Source organism: Triturus cristatus, chromosome 6, assembly GCF_964204655.1.
Source record: "Triturus cristatus chromosome 6, aTriCri1.1, whole genome shotgun sequence".
NCBI lineage: Eukaryota > Metazoa > Chordata > Amphibia > Caudata > Salamandridae > Triturus > Triturus cristatus.
In genome coordinates this window covers 1685517158-1685532750 of record NC_140589.1, presented here as the reverse complement: position 1 = coordinate 1685532750, position 15593 = coordinate 1685517158, and the positions used below count along the sequence as shown (strand labels likewise).

The window sequence follows — 15593 nt, the reverse complement described above, 5'->3', positions numbered from 1 at the left end:
TTGCTTCACCAAACAGCATGACCTCCGTTTTACTTACGTTACACTGTAGGTAGTTGGTGGACATCCAACATGCCACAGCTTCCATGCCTGCAGATAAAGAGCTCCTCAATTCCGGGGTAAGAGTCTTAAAAGGGAAGAGGAGCTGCGTATCGTCCGCGTAAGACACGGGGATGAAGCCAAATTTGCGCATCACTCTCGCTAGGGGCGCCACATAGATGTTGAAAAGCGTTGGGCTTAAACAAGAGCCCTGTGGTACCCCTTTCGAGACTTTCATCTCTGCTGAACGATACGTACCCATGGTGACAGTCTGGGTACGATCAGAGAGGAAGCTTCCCAACCATTCCAGAGCTTTGTTCTTAACCCCCACGTTCGACAACCGGTCAATAAGAATGTTATGAGACACGGTGTCGAACGCTGCTGATAGGTCCAGTAAGACCAAGATCACTGAATAACCCCTATCCTGGAACATGTGCAGGTCGTCCATAACAGATAGTAATGTAGACTCTGTACTGTGTTTCGGCCTGAAACCAGATTGAGAGTGGTCAAGGCCGCCCACAGTTTCAATAAAGTTGGAAAGGAGTCTATTGACATACTTTTCTGTAAGTTTCCCAAGAAAAGGTAGCAGTGAAATTGGCCTTAGGTTGGATAATTCAGTCCAAGCAATGGTGGTATTTTTCCTGATGGGCCTGACAAGTGCACGTTTCCATTCTTTAGGGACAGATCCTGTACTCAGGGACAGATTAATAAGTTTAATGATCGTGGGACATAATGTGTCAAATAGAGATGGCATTAATCTGGCTGGAATAGTATCGTCTGGACTACCACTTTTAATCTGTTTAACCAATACAGATAGCTCCTCATCAGTAATGGAGGGAAAGGAGTCCAGAGTGTGTATGCCATGATCAAATTCTGTATTTTGAAAGGCAGAAGCTGCGTCTGTAACCATAGCAGCATTAGATGTCACAATTTTCTCATAAATAACATCAATTTTATTAGAGAAAAAAGAAGATATGTTATTACAGAGCTGTTGAGACACAAGTTCGGTGCTTTCACATGCTACTGGTTTAACAAATGAGTTGAGTACTTGGTAAAGGACCCTGGGAGAATTCCCTGCTGCCATGATCTGAGAAGTTATATGTGTTTTCCTCGCACTCCGGATTGCTTTATGATAGCTGGATAATGAAACCCAATAGAGCTTTCTATCACTCTCCAAATGGGAGGACCTCCATATTTTCTCCAGTTTTCTGGCTGCTTGTTTTAGTATTTTCAGGTCTTTGGAGAACCAAATTTCCTGTTTATTAGCAAGCCGGGATTTAAAGCTCTTTATGGGGGCTATCTTGTCTATGGCTGCTCCAGAAGCCGCTTCCAATTTTTTCAGAACACTTTCCACATTTTCTAACAAAGTAATAGAGGGCTCAATAAAGTTGTTGGAAAAGACTTCCTTATTAACTTTGTGCCACTGCCGTCGGAGACAGGGAAGAGCAATAGGTCTGTGCAAAGTGTTAGTAGGGTGGGAAGAATAAAATTCGATAATATAGTGGTCAGTCCAACTTACTTGAATGGGAGGAGAACATGTAACTGCAGGAAATTTGGATAGAATCAGGTCTAATGTATGTCCTGCCCGGTGAGTTGGCCCAAAGTTCCTTTGGGTTAGCCCAAGTAAAGATAGATCATTTAACACAGACTGTGCCTCTTTGCAGTCTATCAAATCACTGTGTATGTTGAAATCCCCTACCATTAAAAAGTCCCTGTCAATAGTAATATGGGGGGCAAGAGCCTCAATTAACGTGTTGGAAAAATTAGTGCATGGTCCTGGCGGGCGATATACTAAAGCTCCCATCTGGATGTTTTTAGGAGAATAATAAAATTTAAAAAACAATAATTCAATGACTGGCGAGCTCAATTCAGCCAGAATGGTACAGTAAATGTCTTGTTTATGTACAATGGCTATCCCCCCTCCTATCTTACTCGGACGGTCCAGCCTAATTATTTTGTAACCTGAGGGAATTGCTAACGCAATTGCTGGATTAGAATGGGGTTTGAGCCAAGTTTCCGTGAGAAAACAAAAATCCGGCTCACAAGTGGAAATTAGATCCCATACTTCTGACGTATGTTTAGGAAGAGATCTAATATTACAGAGTATGTTTTTCCTTCCGACAAAGGTTTTACTTCCATTCATATTAACGCTAGCAAAGTGGGTACTTTTATTAAAACCAGTCTCCTCTGAAACTATGCCAAACTGAGCTCGACAAAAGCGGCAAGAAAATGGGCTGTCTAACTGGAGACACCTTCCCATCATACACTCTTGAAACTGATGTTGATTCCGGCCTATCGCGCGGAGTACCTGTGCTGAGTAGGTCGTCCTAGGAATCGGCGTAGATGGGTGGTCAGTGTAGTTTGGCCCCATAGCCCCTAGCCCCGTCCTGTCGCGGACGGGCGCAGACGGGCAGGTCTTTGGCTTGTCTTCGGCGCCGTCAATGGCGCCCCTCTGCGCGCAACCGCTGCGCGCTTCGACCTCCGAGGGGCTAAATAGCCCTGTGTGGATTGATGTTAGAGCGCTAACCGCTCGACAGTTCCGGGTTTACTGGGCGTGTCTTGCTCTTGTCTGCCCGCCCTCCGCTCAACGGTATTGGCTACCGAGTCGGACCAGGGCGGGTAGGCTGAAACACCGAGTCAAGACAGAATCCGGCCCCCGGAGCCCCACACAGTGCAGAAAGGAACAATAGGCTGTCCACAAAATAAGGTACAACCCAGATGGAAATGTTGTAGCAATGCGTGCAAGTTAAAACAATGCCGCAAGTGATTTTAAAAACGTATTTTTAAAAACGTATTAAACAATGCAAATAGCCAATAGCACGCTACACTGCTCGATGCTCAATGCTCCGTTCTGATAAGGGTTTACCTGACGCCAAGCGGAGTCGGGAGACACTGCCACTGTCCTCCCTTACCGCAAATGACCGGTCCTCCTCGCCGCCTAAATAGCCCTGTGTGGATTGATGTTAGAGCGCTAACCGCTCGACAGTTCCGGGTTTACTGGGCGTGTCTTGCTCTTGTCTGCCCGCCCTCCGCTCGCTGTTTGCGAGGCTGCTGACTGCGACACTCGCTGAGCTGGGTACTGTGAGCTTACTGACTGAGTATTCGCTGATTTAGAGCTTAAAAGTCGACTGGAAGAGTGCATTAATGACGGATTGATCGTCACACTGTCGGAGCCTCACTACAAGGCGGCCATCTTGAAGTCATGCTCTCTAGCGCCCCCCACCCCTGGAACAGATTTCACATCATCCTAATGCACTTCCAGCAGATTGTATCTTACAGTTCAAGAGATGCCGTTTTGCTGAGCATCCACTCCCACTTTTTTCCAGCATCAGATTCACACCATGTTTAAGGGGTGCACAGGACATTTGGCTTCTCAGAATGATCTGCTGATTTTTTTGAAGAATTGTGAAGACTTCCACAACCAGTTTGAAAATGAGATGAGCATTTTGGAGGACAAAGGTCTAATAATGTGTACTCGAGATATGGGCAGTGGACCAAAACCACAAGCAACACCCAATTGTTAATCCCCTATGTAATTTATTACCAAAAGAATGTCCTTTTGTGCAAATCTCCACATGCACCCCCTGTCCAGTGGTGCCTCCCTTCAACAGGGTGTGTAGAACAAAAATACAGAATTGGAGCTGCACCACACACAGACAAACAGATAAACTGACTGTTTCAAGTAGCAGTCCAAACCATGAAGAATAAATAAAGACACATTTTCAAATGAATTGCAGTTGAACATGAAGGCTTTGTTTTCAAATTGAAGTGAATGACATCAGTATGCAAAACACTATACGAGATGCACCTCATAGTGGAGATTATCCACCCATCCGTACGCACTGCGATATGAGAGCGTCCAGTCGCAATAACAACTCTCAGGACAAAAGGTTAAAATTCTGTCTTTATTTATTCTTCATGGTTTGGACTACTTGAAACGGTCCTGTGCAGATGCCATACTTCGGCACTGATTTTGGAATTGCGCATACCTTTTTGATTGACATAGGCGTTTGATATTTTAGCTGCCCTGAAGAAGTCCATTGTTTAAATGGACGATACGCGTTGGCTGATGGTTTTTTATGAATTGAACACAATTAAATAAAAGGAAGAAACGATAACCTACGGACTGTATAGACACTGTTATACATAAGGAAGTGTCATATTACACTGTGTTATTTTGACATTGTCTCAAGTTATATGTTTGTCGGTGTGAGGTGCAGCTCCAATTGTGTATGTTTGGCTAATAATGTGTACAGACAAATGTGCGTTCCCGTAAACAGGATGCAGAATATTTGGGAAGTCCTCACTTCTAGTGAAATTAACTGTCGGGTTGTTGAATATTCTAGGACAGAGTTTAACTCCTGTGAGCAGAGACCAATTGCTTTCATTTTTGGGAATGTGTAAATTTTATACACAGTTTGTTTCAGACTTTCTTTTAGCTTAGTAAAGCCTGTTACTACAATATTCAAGTATAATGTTAAGTTTGTGTAAAATGAAGCTCAGATACAAGCTGTTAATCAGCTGAAGATTATGCTGTTGAATGCACCATTCTAGAAACCATTGTATCCAAATGTATATGTGTGCATTAAGGTTAATGTAAGTGTTAACACTGAATGAATAGTCTAGTACAGCATTTGTGTTACATACCACTGGGCCACAGGAAAGAGCATATTCTGTTAATGAAAAAATGCTTGTGTGTAAAACGAACATTTGGGTTTGAGGTTTACACTAAGGATGGATGACATCTTGATTTACATCTTGGGTGGAGAATGCACGTTCTACTATATCCACTTCCAGATTAGCTTGTTTGGGGGCAAAGTTATTGAAGTACAACTTATGTATAGAGCATGTCACAGGTACAAAAAACAAGAAAGCTGAATATTTGTCCAGGTTGCCACTACAGCAAAGCCATGAGAGACAGACAGAAAAAAATAGAGAACGTGGAGTGTCTGGTTGTATTAGAGTTTCTGTATGTGTTAAAAAAAACTGAATGATACACAATGTACTAAAGTAGTTCACCTGCACAGGTGCAACCATATGGCAAGGTGGCATCTGAATCGAGTTTGGAAGCGGGACTACTGATGCCAGTGCTTAATTTGAACCTATGGTTTCCAGTGCTCGGCACCGGGACTTAATTGTCAACACCCGCGCATGTGACATGCTGCCACAAGGTGGTGCTGTCTGGTTAACATTGAGATGACCACAACAATAGTTCATTATTAATTCAATAAATATTAAATACTGCTATTACCTGCCACCGAAGCCAATCTTATAGCTTTGGGGGCCTCCAATAGTCTGAATTGTTACACTTGTAGGAGTGTGATGGTTAGTAGTTGTGTTGTTACTATCAATGGCAGCATTGCTTGGGCAATGTGTGGTACAAGCTGCTGACAAGAGCCATAGCAGTTATGTTGGTTTTTTTTTTTACAAATTAAGCACTGAAAGATTCAAAGATTCAAATATGTATACCGCATCCACAAGAATGAAAGGGAATTTAGTTGAGTTATATCAGCAATTTGGGCATGAAGGAGTAATAGAAATTTACAAGACAAGTAGTGGTGGCACTTGATGGCAGAGAAGCAGAGTAGAAGGTCCAGAGGTTTGATGTGTGTAAACTGTTAGCTAAACATGTTTGTTAAAGTACCTATGGTGGCAAGGAAACTTACCAGCAGACCATGGGAAAAACACAGCATTTATTCTGGCATGCACAATAACATGTACAAGTTGGTGTCTGGTAGATCATTACTTGAGATGGATAGAAAGGAGGCTTGCCAGATACAAATGTTGTAAAATCTTACTGATGTGTTATCGAGAGAGAGAGGGGCTACCCAAATGTATTCTTTCTTACAACAGAGTTTATGAACGGGGGCAGTTTACATAATAAAGGGAATGCCCTCATGGAAAAGGCAAACAGATTAGTTGGCAGTTATATAAGGTTGCCAATAGCTATTGGACTATCTCTGATGGAATCAGATAGGGAGTTGTTGTGGGCACATTGTTCAACATCTCAATCTTTGACTTGTGTGACACTTTTTGAGGTTTTTAGGGGCCACAAATTGACCTTGTTGGTAGAGCTCTGTTTGTTACTTACAACAATATTGAAAAGGTGTGTGATGCTTGAGGAGGAGAAATTGAAAGTGGTACAAGTTTAAAATGAACTGATATGATAGACTACAATGTGTTAGGGACTTAGAGCAGAATCTTGGGGATACTGTGAAAATCTAGAAGGTGAAGACTGTATGGAAAGGTGAACTAAAAAATGGTCTGGTGGAAATGGTTGTGGATGTTTTGAAATCTGCTGTCAAGGTTGGTTTAGGAAAATTGTGGAACCAACAGAGGGTGATAAATATCAGGGATGAAAAGCATTATTATTCGGTTTGCATTTAGTTTCCATTTTAGTCCTCGTGTTAAATTAGTCTCATTTTCTAAAAGAGCTTTGTACATGTTTTTCTATTGCAAGAATGGCCCTTGCACACATTACTTCCTGATAGGCATTGCCGCCCTGTAGTCTGCGCAATTATTTCCAGGGTTGCACAAATCCAGAACATGAGGCATTGTTTTACTTTCTGTGCTCTCAAAGAGACGACTCTTCTGCTTCAGTCTAATTAAAACACTGTCCTGCACCTTTGACACAGTTTGATGTGACTGTTTCATTATAAAAACAGCGTCTGTGCTGAAGTCAGTGAGAGGTGTAGTTCTGCCGGAGTCATCACGGAACGCTGCTGAGATGCACACCCGCTGTCCCCGACCTTCGTCTTCAGAAGGAGGATAGCTGTACACTCAGAGGTTCATCTGTGGGTGTACTGAGCCTGGGTTCCTGACATACACTACCAAGGTATGGTGTTAGGTTAGTCAGTCACTCAAAATGCCTTTATTTCACAATGTTTCCAAAGCATATAAAGTACACAGGATAAACAGAAAACACAGTTTATATAAAAATCTAATACATAAATAAAACCAGATAAAAACCATTAAAATCCCAGTCAGGCCAACATCATGATCAAGAACATTATAAAGTGCCTAATACCATCAACATTTTGGATAATTCATGTTGCATCAGACCACAAGACTCCCAAAGAGGACCTCCCCAGACCTCCCCAAAAATAGATACTGTATAAAGTGCAAAGTGCCGTTTACATTTTGATGAAATCACATTTCATCAGCCCTTAAGAATCTCAATCTGAACAAGCTCTCCTGAAATTTCCAAGAAGACCAAAGAAATGAGGCTGTTTCTGTAAATATGTTCAGAGACTTTTATATCATCCTTTTCAATTTGTTATTACATATATTTCTTTCATTCTTAATTTCTTTTCATTTGTGTGGTGTTTTTCATCTTTATTGTTAAAAATAAGATGTGAATATCCTTATTTGGATGTCTGTCCTTTTTAGACTATAGTGCTTATGTTAAGATGCCATGGTGGATTGATGTAACTCTGCCTGCTCTTTTGCCTTTTCTTTCTGTTAGTACACCTTCCAGTTGTGACACGGGTTTTGACTCAAGAACAGTTTTGCATTTGGATTAGGCTGATGATGGTCAAGCAATCTACAGGAACATGTTTACAATACTATACGAGTTAGGATATTGATCAGAAAGGATGTTCTTTGTTGGTCTTATCCCTCTTTTAAGTTGGTCTGAGTTGGGTGTGTGTCCCAAACAGAAAAAGAGAGGACAAAGCGTAAAATGGTGCATTGATGTTGTATGTAAGAGATCACATGATGCAATAGAGACATCTGATTTGTAGTTTTCCTTTTTTCACGGTTGAGTGGCAGGAAGCAAGCTTTTATGGATTGTAATGTTTCTCTGTGCAGTTAATACTAATGACTAGTTTCTGTGTTTTGGTGCCTACGCTGCTGCTGCAACATCTCAAATACACAAAAAAACGACATGCTTTGCTTACCTCCCCAATCGCAAATAGTTGGTCTTTGTAGCGTTCAATCAGTGGCAATGCATCTTCCAAATCCTGCAGATGGAGGAAGACAAAGTTGTAGAGCACAAGTCAGAGGCTGATGATCCTTATGAACATAAACACATTTACCTTTGGCATAGGCTAAAAGTAAGTATACCGGATTGAAATTGTTTTAACACAAGTGCCTCTATTATTATTCTCTGATAAAATTAAGTCTGATGATTCATTTTACTGTAACATTTTGCAAATATTTCCATTTATACTGGGTGTTTTACAGACAAGAAATATTGTAATGTTTTAGGATCTAGCGCAGTACCCAACAGAAATATTCTTGTTCACCGCAAATCATGTATGCTCCTCAGCCCACACATGAAAGCAGACAAGCACACACACTCCAACTCTCTCGCACCCACCAAAACTTAACAACGCACACTCATCCATTCCTCCAACTTCTTCCATTTTTCCAAATGTCATATACCGATAATGAATATGTCCGTCTGCAACGTAACTGGTGCTCATGTAAAGCACACTGATACCTTCGGATCTAGTTTGCGCTATATAAAATCCCCCCAAACAAATGCGACCACTGCTCTATAGGAAAAGAGGCAGGGGATTATAAGGTTATTAAAAAATAGACTAAAAAAAACTGAAACAGAGAAATTAAATTAATGTAGTCACAATGGCCACGCTATATCATGTAAGTTAGGGCCATAAATATCATGCATTCTACTGGTCGCAAATGGCCCGATTCGCATAATTGGGCCGTTTGTGACTGGTAAAATTACTTTTGGTATGTATGAATTCCAATTTGCAAATTCCAATTCCAATTTACGATTCGGTAACATATTACTGAATCACAATTTGGAATTGCAAATACATACCTATTCAGGATTAGGAAGGGGCGTGTTTAGGGCATCCCTTCCTAATATCAAAAAGCGGGGAATGTTTTGCGACCGAAATGCAGTCGCAAAACATTTGCATTTTACCACATACTTCAAGGACCCCTTCCCCTTTGTGAATGTTTGTAAAAATGTTTTATAAGTGCAGGTAGAGGTCCCACTGACCACTGCCGGCTCTTGAAGAATGAAAAGAAAACGTTTTCATTTTATCTATTCAAATGCAATCAGTTTTCCCTTAGGATGTTGGGCTGTATTTAAAAAAAGATTGCTTTATTTAAAAGCAATCACAGATTTGGTGATCTGCTGATCGCAGCAGGCCACCATTCCTGTGATTTTAGCGAATCCAAATGGATCGCAAATTGCAACCTGCTGTCATGTAGTTCCTACAAATCTATATAGGACCTGTGCGTTTAGACAACATAAACTAAGGGATTGGTGTCCAGACTGATTCCAGACACCCCTAAAGGATGTAATGTGCCAATTGGGTATGTCCTATAAAGACTTGCATATCTTTTATAACAGTTCAAGTGTCAGCCAAGCGCTGGGGCAAAACCCACAGGAATCTAGAGCATGAATCCACTGCCACTAAGATGTACTTATAAGCTCGGTCAGATTGTAAGGGGTCGCAGTGATCCAAATAGACACATGTGAGAGGTCTGTCTGATATCAGTAATTGTGTCTGTGGTGGATGTGCTACGTTGGAACCCTTCATCTGCTGACAGATGTCGCACTTAAGAACAAAGCCCTTGGTCTGCTTGGTAAGACCTGGCCACCAATAAAATTGTTTCAGTAATGAAACTGTCACAGTAATACCTGCGGGTGCTGAACCCAGACCCTTGTGTGCAGCTAGTATTAAACCTAATCTGCGATCCATGTTTAGTATCATGTTTGGACGCAAACATCCCTTTACAATCGCACATGTTGCACTGTATTGCTGTTTACTTCCTACGGCAGGCTGAGCAGATCCGACATGGTAAATTATGTATTCATACTGATCTAGAGGCATTATTTCATTCAGGAGAGGATATCCTTGTTCATACTGCAGGAATGCTTGCGTTTTTAATGTAGAATCAAAATCTGAAGTGAGAGAATTAGCCCATTGTATCCATCGAGGATGCAGTGCTTTCGCGTTTGGAACGCTTGCTTTTGTAACAGCCTCTAAGGTTGGTACTGGAGTCAAGATAATTATGCGTTCCCCCTGAGCTAGTGCTCTTTCTTTCACTACAAAAGTTTGTACCGCTGTCAGAATTTTTTCTGTAGATGCAAAACGCATTTCAGCGTTTGTGTACAAATGTGATTTGTAGAGAATGGGTACAGTTTCGCCTTCATTGAAGGTGAGGCAAGTGTATCCCGATTGACCCGCGATTACACGGATCACCAAATTCGTGGTGTTTACAAATGTGTGTAAGTGTTTGGAAGCTATCATGTCAGCTTGTAAGGAACAGAGAATTTCAGTGTGTTCCTGTGTCCAATGTCGAATTGAAAAATCAGGTCTTATGAAGTCATAGAAAGGTTTTACATTTTCTGCGTAGTTCAAAATATATGTTCTGCCAAAATGTAGGAATCCTAAAATGGACTGTAGATTTTTCAATCTTTGGACATGCAAATTTTTCTAAAAAAATAAGCTGCAAGGCTTTTCCCTTCACTTAAGATCTCATATTCTAAAAATAGGACAATGAGGTGGACAATTTTTTAAAGGTAAATTTGTAGCCCTCAGAGGCGAATCCCACAATTATATTGTTCACCCTGTTCAAATGATCTAATAGTTTATCATCGGTCAGATAAATATCATCTACATAGGACAATACCTCTTCATCAAAATGTTGAAGTAACTCTGATACTCTTGCCGAGATAAACCCGGGACTATTCTTATACCGTTGGGGCAATGTACAGAATTGGCAGTGAGAGCCGAGGGACGAAAATGCTGTCAAGTATCTGCTTTCAGGTGCTATATTTTGGCAGAAGAATCCATTTGAGATATCTAATGTTGTTTTGTATTTCTTCAGCACAATGTTATGTATTAATGCGGCACTGTGTGCATTTTGTACTGCAAATGCTTTCCTGGATGTGTTCAAATGCCTGTAGTCTAAAACTAGACGGTATGAATTGTCAGGTTTTATTACTGGAAACAACGGATTATTCATGGAAGAGATGCAATTCTCGAGCACACCTTGGTATTCTAGTTGATCTAAGATCTCCCTGATCTGTTTTCTCGCGTCATGTTTTATTGGGTACTGCCTCTGTTGGAGTAGTTTTTACTGGGATTTCATGGTGAGGTGACTCGGCATCTCAGCCTACATGATTGCGGTATTATGCAGGAGCTAGTGCTGCTGCCCACTCCTGCGGGTATGAATGTTTTAGGGATTCTGGAACGAGGTCAGAGAAAGCCAGTAAAATTACGGTTTCTCCCTTTGGGCAGTCCTTAACGAACTCAGGTGGCCAATCTTTTTCAGCCAAAAGGATGTGATAGCCATATGTCAGGTTCTCCCAAAATAAACCTTTCACCTTCCTTGATATGTTCTGATCTGCGTTCTGACAGTCCTTCCCTCGACAAGATTTGTTTTAATAAATCTTTTTTATTACTGTTTTCATAACAGCGTGCATCCATAATATCAGGACAGCTCATATAAAATAAAAGTCATGCATTTAATTCCCATTTGATCACACATCAATTTCTCCCCCTCCTCCTTGTTCATCATCGATTGTGTTTGTCAAATGTCTTAACCACGGTGGAGGGGGAAACACAAATATTGCCCCTGTGCATGTTTCATTCCTCTCAGAGTTTTTTGATGAACCCTGAAAAGAGGAAAGTGTATCAGTATCCTGATACCTGTCAGGTTTCTTAATATTGTACCAGTTTTTAAGGTTATATTTCCTGTTAGAGGGCTGCTGTTGAGGAGACCCACCCCGTGTTTGTGATGCATTTTACTTGTTTTTTTATTATCCCATTTCTTTTTAGAAGAATCTGGTACTTGCTTTGAGTTGTCCTTTTCAGGGTTACCTATTAATTGTGGTTTCACAGGTCTAGCTCCCAAATTATCTCTACCCAGCAAAGCATAGGTCTCTTCAGTAATTGTTGGTAATTCTCGCTCCTGTTGTGCAGGAGTGCGTTCCCTCAGGCGTTGGCATATAGCCACCGCTGCTGCCTCCCTTATATGTTTGTTAACATAATTGTGGATACCTGGGAAAAATTGCCTATCAATTTCATCCCTAAGTTCAGAGCAGGTTCTGCCCCATACTCATTCTGTATTTGTCTTAATACTTCTGGTATCACTGCTATTGAAGGGGTGCCATGTGTCCTGGTATAGATGGAAGCGAAAATTGTACCCCAAGTGGTGCAATCCTCTATTAGAGAGCTATCCCCATTGGCAAGCAGATTGTCAATATTTTGTGTTTTTTATTCGGGCCTGTGTGTGTAAACACTGCCTCAAGCTGTGCTATTTTCAGTGCCATACGGAATGGCAAATGCTCACGTTTAGTGGGCATTCTTCCCATAATCGGTTCAGCGTTTGTGGGGTGATTTATGTTGCGATCCCTTGTAGTTGACCTGTTTGAGTGACCCTTGTAGGTTGAAGTGGGAGTGTTCGCATAACGAACTGTGTAAGATTTCTGTAAAGTCGTATTATTTCTGTGTGAAATGGACGTACGTCTGCTGCTGGTAATGTATCTCTCTCTGGATGCAGTGTGTAAGCAGCTAGAACCGGCCAAGTCGCTCTGTCTCTGCTGAGCGGACGAGTCTCACTTTATCTGTGGTTTGGGGGAGCGTGCCTTTAAACCAATTTATATGCTCTTGGTAAGCTAACGGGACTTCTATGTCCTCATATGGAGAGTATTCATCTGGTATTTCATCGGGAGTGTAAGAATGAAATGTATGTGTGTGTGCATCCGCAGGTGGAAATTTAACCCAAGAATAGAACAACTCTGTCCTGTATGCCTCATGTGCCTCAATCACAAAGGTAACGGTCCCACCTAATGATGAGAGACCATAATCTGCGAATTTTATAGTAAGTGAATTTCTGCAATTTTCTGAAATGTTTATAGCTCCTTCAAGCTCTTCTTCCCCTACATTTGCAGCGCCGTCTTGGACAGACATTGCAGAAGGATTTGGTAGGAAAAAGAGATAAGGTTTTAGCACAATATGGTAAACTATAATCCTGCAAGCTTGACTAAACCTGGAGCCAAAACATAGGGTATACCTATTCAGATGTGGCGGATTTGCCCTTCCCACTCCAGACGTCTTTGGGTAAATGTGAGTATGGGTCTTTTGATAAAGCATGACTGAACTACTCAGATATGACCGTTAAATAGGAACAAAACCAACGTTGGACGCCATGTTGTGTAGTTCCTACACATCTATATAGGATTTGCGCGTTTAGAAAACATAAACTAAGGTATTAGAGTCCAGACTGATTCCAGACACCCACAAAGGATAAGTTAGTCTGTAGACCAGCTAGCTCACAGTGCAACTATAAGCACCCCAACCTTACCAAGGAGCGAATAGTTTCTGGCAACTAGCCAACATGACAACCCTGACTCCTCAGGGATCGTGGAAACAGTACAGTACTTTTCACTCAGTCACTCGTGCTGACATAATAAACGGTGGGGACACTTTTCAATAAGCATTTATTGAACCAGCGTCATTCTAGTATAAAATATGTGTGCTGCAACAACCATTAGACTGAAACAGATATATACGATTACAAGCACCAACAGAGTAAATAAAAGGTAGAATTCTACCATGGTGCTAAAACAGTGAATATATGCAGGCATATAGATACATCGCAGTAATCATGCGTACTACTAAGATGCTAACCCTAGCTAAGTGTACCCAAGTGTACCTAGTCTGTATATAGGTGGAAAGCCAAGAATCCCCTAGTAAAGAGCCAACTCCATTACCTGATGGGAGAGAACAAAGGACGCCGTCTTGGTCTCAAGTTGAACACCCCGCAAGGGATGTCAGATGCTGGAGTGTCTGCGTGCAGGGACTTCAGCGTCTCGTGTCAGCATGGAAGCTTCTCCTCTGGTTTGCCCAGCGAAGATGTGTTACTTATATACCCGCAACATACCCTAAAGGGTTCTACTCAGATGTGTCATGGTACTGTGGACATATCAGCCAAGGATGACAATAGCGGTGACTTTTGTACAGAGCTATTATGCAGAAGATGGTAATCCTGCTGTGATACTAAGAGTCCTCATGCATAATAAATTAGGCTAGTTTTGGAAGAAAACCACACGACATTTATTCAGCACCTAACTAGATAAAAGGTCAGCGCCAGAACCGTTATGTAGAGCAAGGTGGCACAAATGTAGGTAAAAGGTCGTGCAACTACATAGGCCTATATTGGAGTACATTGGGGATCATCAAACTCCATCATCAATATGAATGAGGTATGTCGATTTGCGACCCATTAGGAAATGCTAAATGAACTCATGGAGTTTCATGCATTCAAATAGCGATTACCTAATTGCGATTCGATGAGAATTGCAATTAGGTAATCTCTATTTGAAATAATGATACATGTGGATCATAATGAATAGCTTTCAAATCCAGACAGCCGTTGCTTGAAATAGGACAAAAATCACTAGACATCTGCTAAAACTTGTATGATTCTACTTTCTTGAACTAGGTTTTGTGAGTTCTTTAAAAAGTACTACATTCAAATTTTGATAACCTAAAGATATTTGATGAATTTTTGGTGGTACATTAATATACACTTTTGATGTGACACTGCTATTGCTTTGTGTTCTGCTACAGAATGTTACTTAGACTGTACATATCACTAACTAGGATAACTATAAAGGCCAGGTAGGAATAATCTAGCATTAATCCTTGGTTTCTTTTGCCGGGAGTCCAATAGGGGAAGGAGATTGGACTCCAAGTAGGACTGTTCTGAAAGTAGGTTCTTCATCCACCGAAATCTACATCAGGCCCTTAATCTGAGGGACATGCTGAAGTATACAAGCTTGAACAATTCACCTAGAAATACTGTTAAGATAATAAATAACTTAAGGAAAAAGACATTATTTTTTTTATTAAAAAAACATTAAAAGCTGCATTGACTAATTACCACTGAAATGATGTGACAAGGTAAAATGGGAAAAAAAACTAATTTAAGTCAGAGCAGCCAATAATATTCAATGTCAACATGGTCCAATGAAAATCTACGGAAAAAGAAAAACGTGTGTCTCCAGTGATCGTTATGTCAGACTCGGATCAAAGAGTAGGCTAGAAAGAGAGTGAACTAGGATTATATAAACTAGGAGCATGGCACAGTGGAATAGTTACTTCAGAACTTGTTTCTTAGAATTCGGGGAACTCCAGCATTTGCTTGTCTCAAGCGAAGCTCACTATGGGTTCTGATTTGTTGAAGGGACTAATTCAGAGTTTCTTTTGGAAAGCTTATATCATAAAAAGAAAAATCAGAGCGGGAACAGGCACTTCAGGTAGCCAGATCAGGATTCATGGTTGTAAAATAACTTTGGTTGCTTCGTTTAGTGGGCATTTGGATCTTTTCAACAGACAAAAGCAAAGGTTGACAATACATTTGTTATCCAATACTGGGCTTGCAAGAGTCCAGTAGTTTAATCTTTCATCTAATTAAAAATAGGCCAAAATTGACATATCATGACGAAGGGTGTGACATTTTCACATCTGTTCCAAAGGATGACCATGCCAGACCTCTCTGCTGCAGGAAGCAGACTTTAGAGTCCACAATTTGTGGTACATTAAGCAGAAAACCCATCATTTAAG

At 41.0% G+C, this 15593-nt stretch overlaps 1 protein-coding gene across 6 annotated transcripts in view; it reads right to left on the bottom strand.

Annotated features, from left to right (window-relative positions):
- TATDN3 (TatD DNase domain containing 3) overlaps positions 1-15593 on the bottom strand; it is a 173823-nt gene that overhangs the window by 82873 nt on the left and 75357 nt on the right. For all 6 annotated transcript variants that reach the window (XM_085612876.1, XM_085612877.1, XM_085612873.1 and 3 more), the window contains exon 5: positions 7935-7997. In XM_085612876.1, the coding sequence (XP_085469002.1) occupies positions 7935-7997 (63 nt within the window). The remainder of the gene's footprint in view (positions 1-7934; positions 7998-15593) is intronic.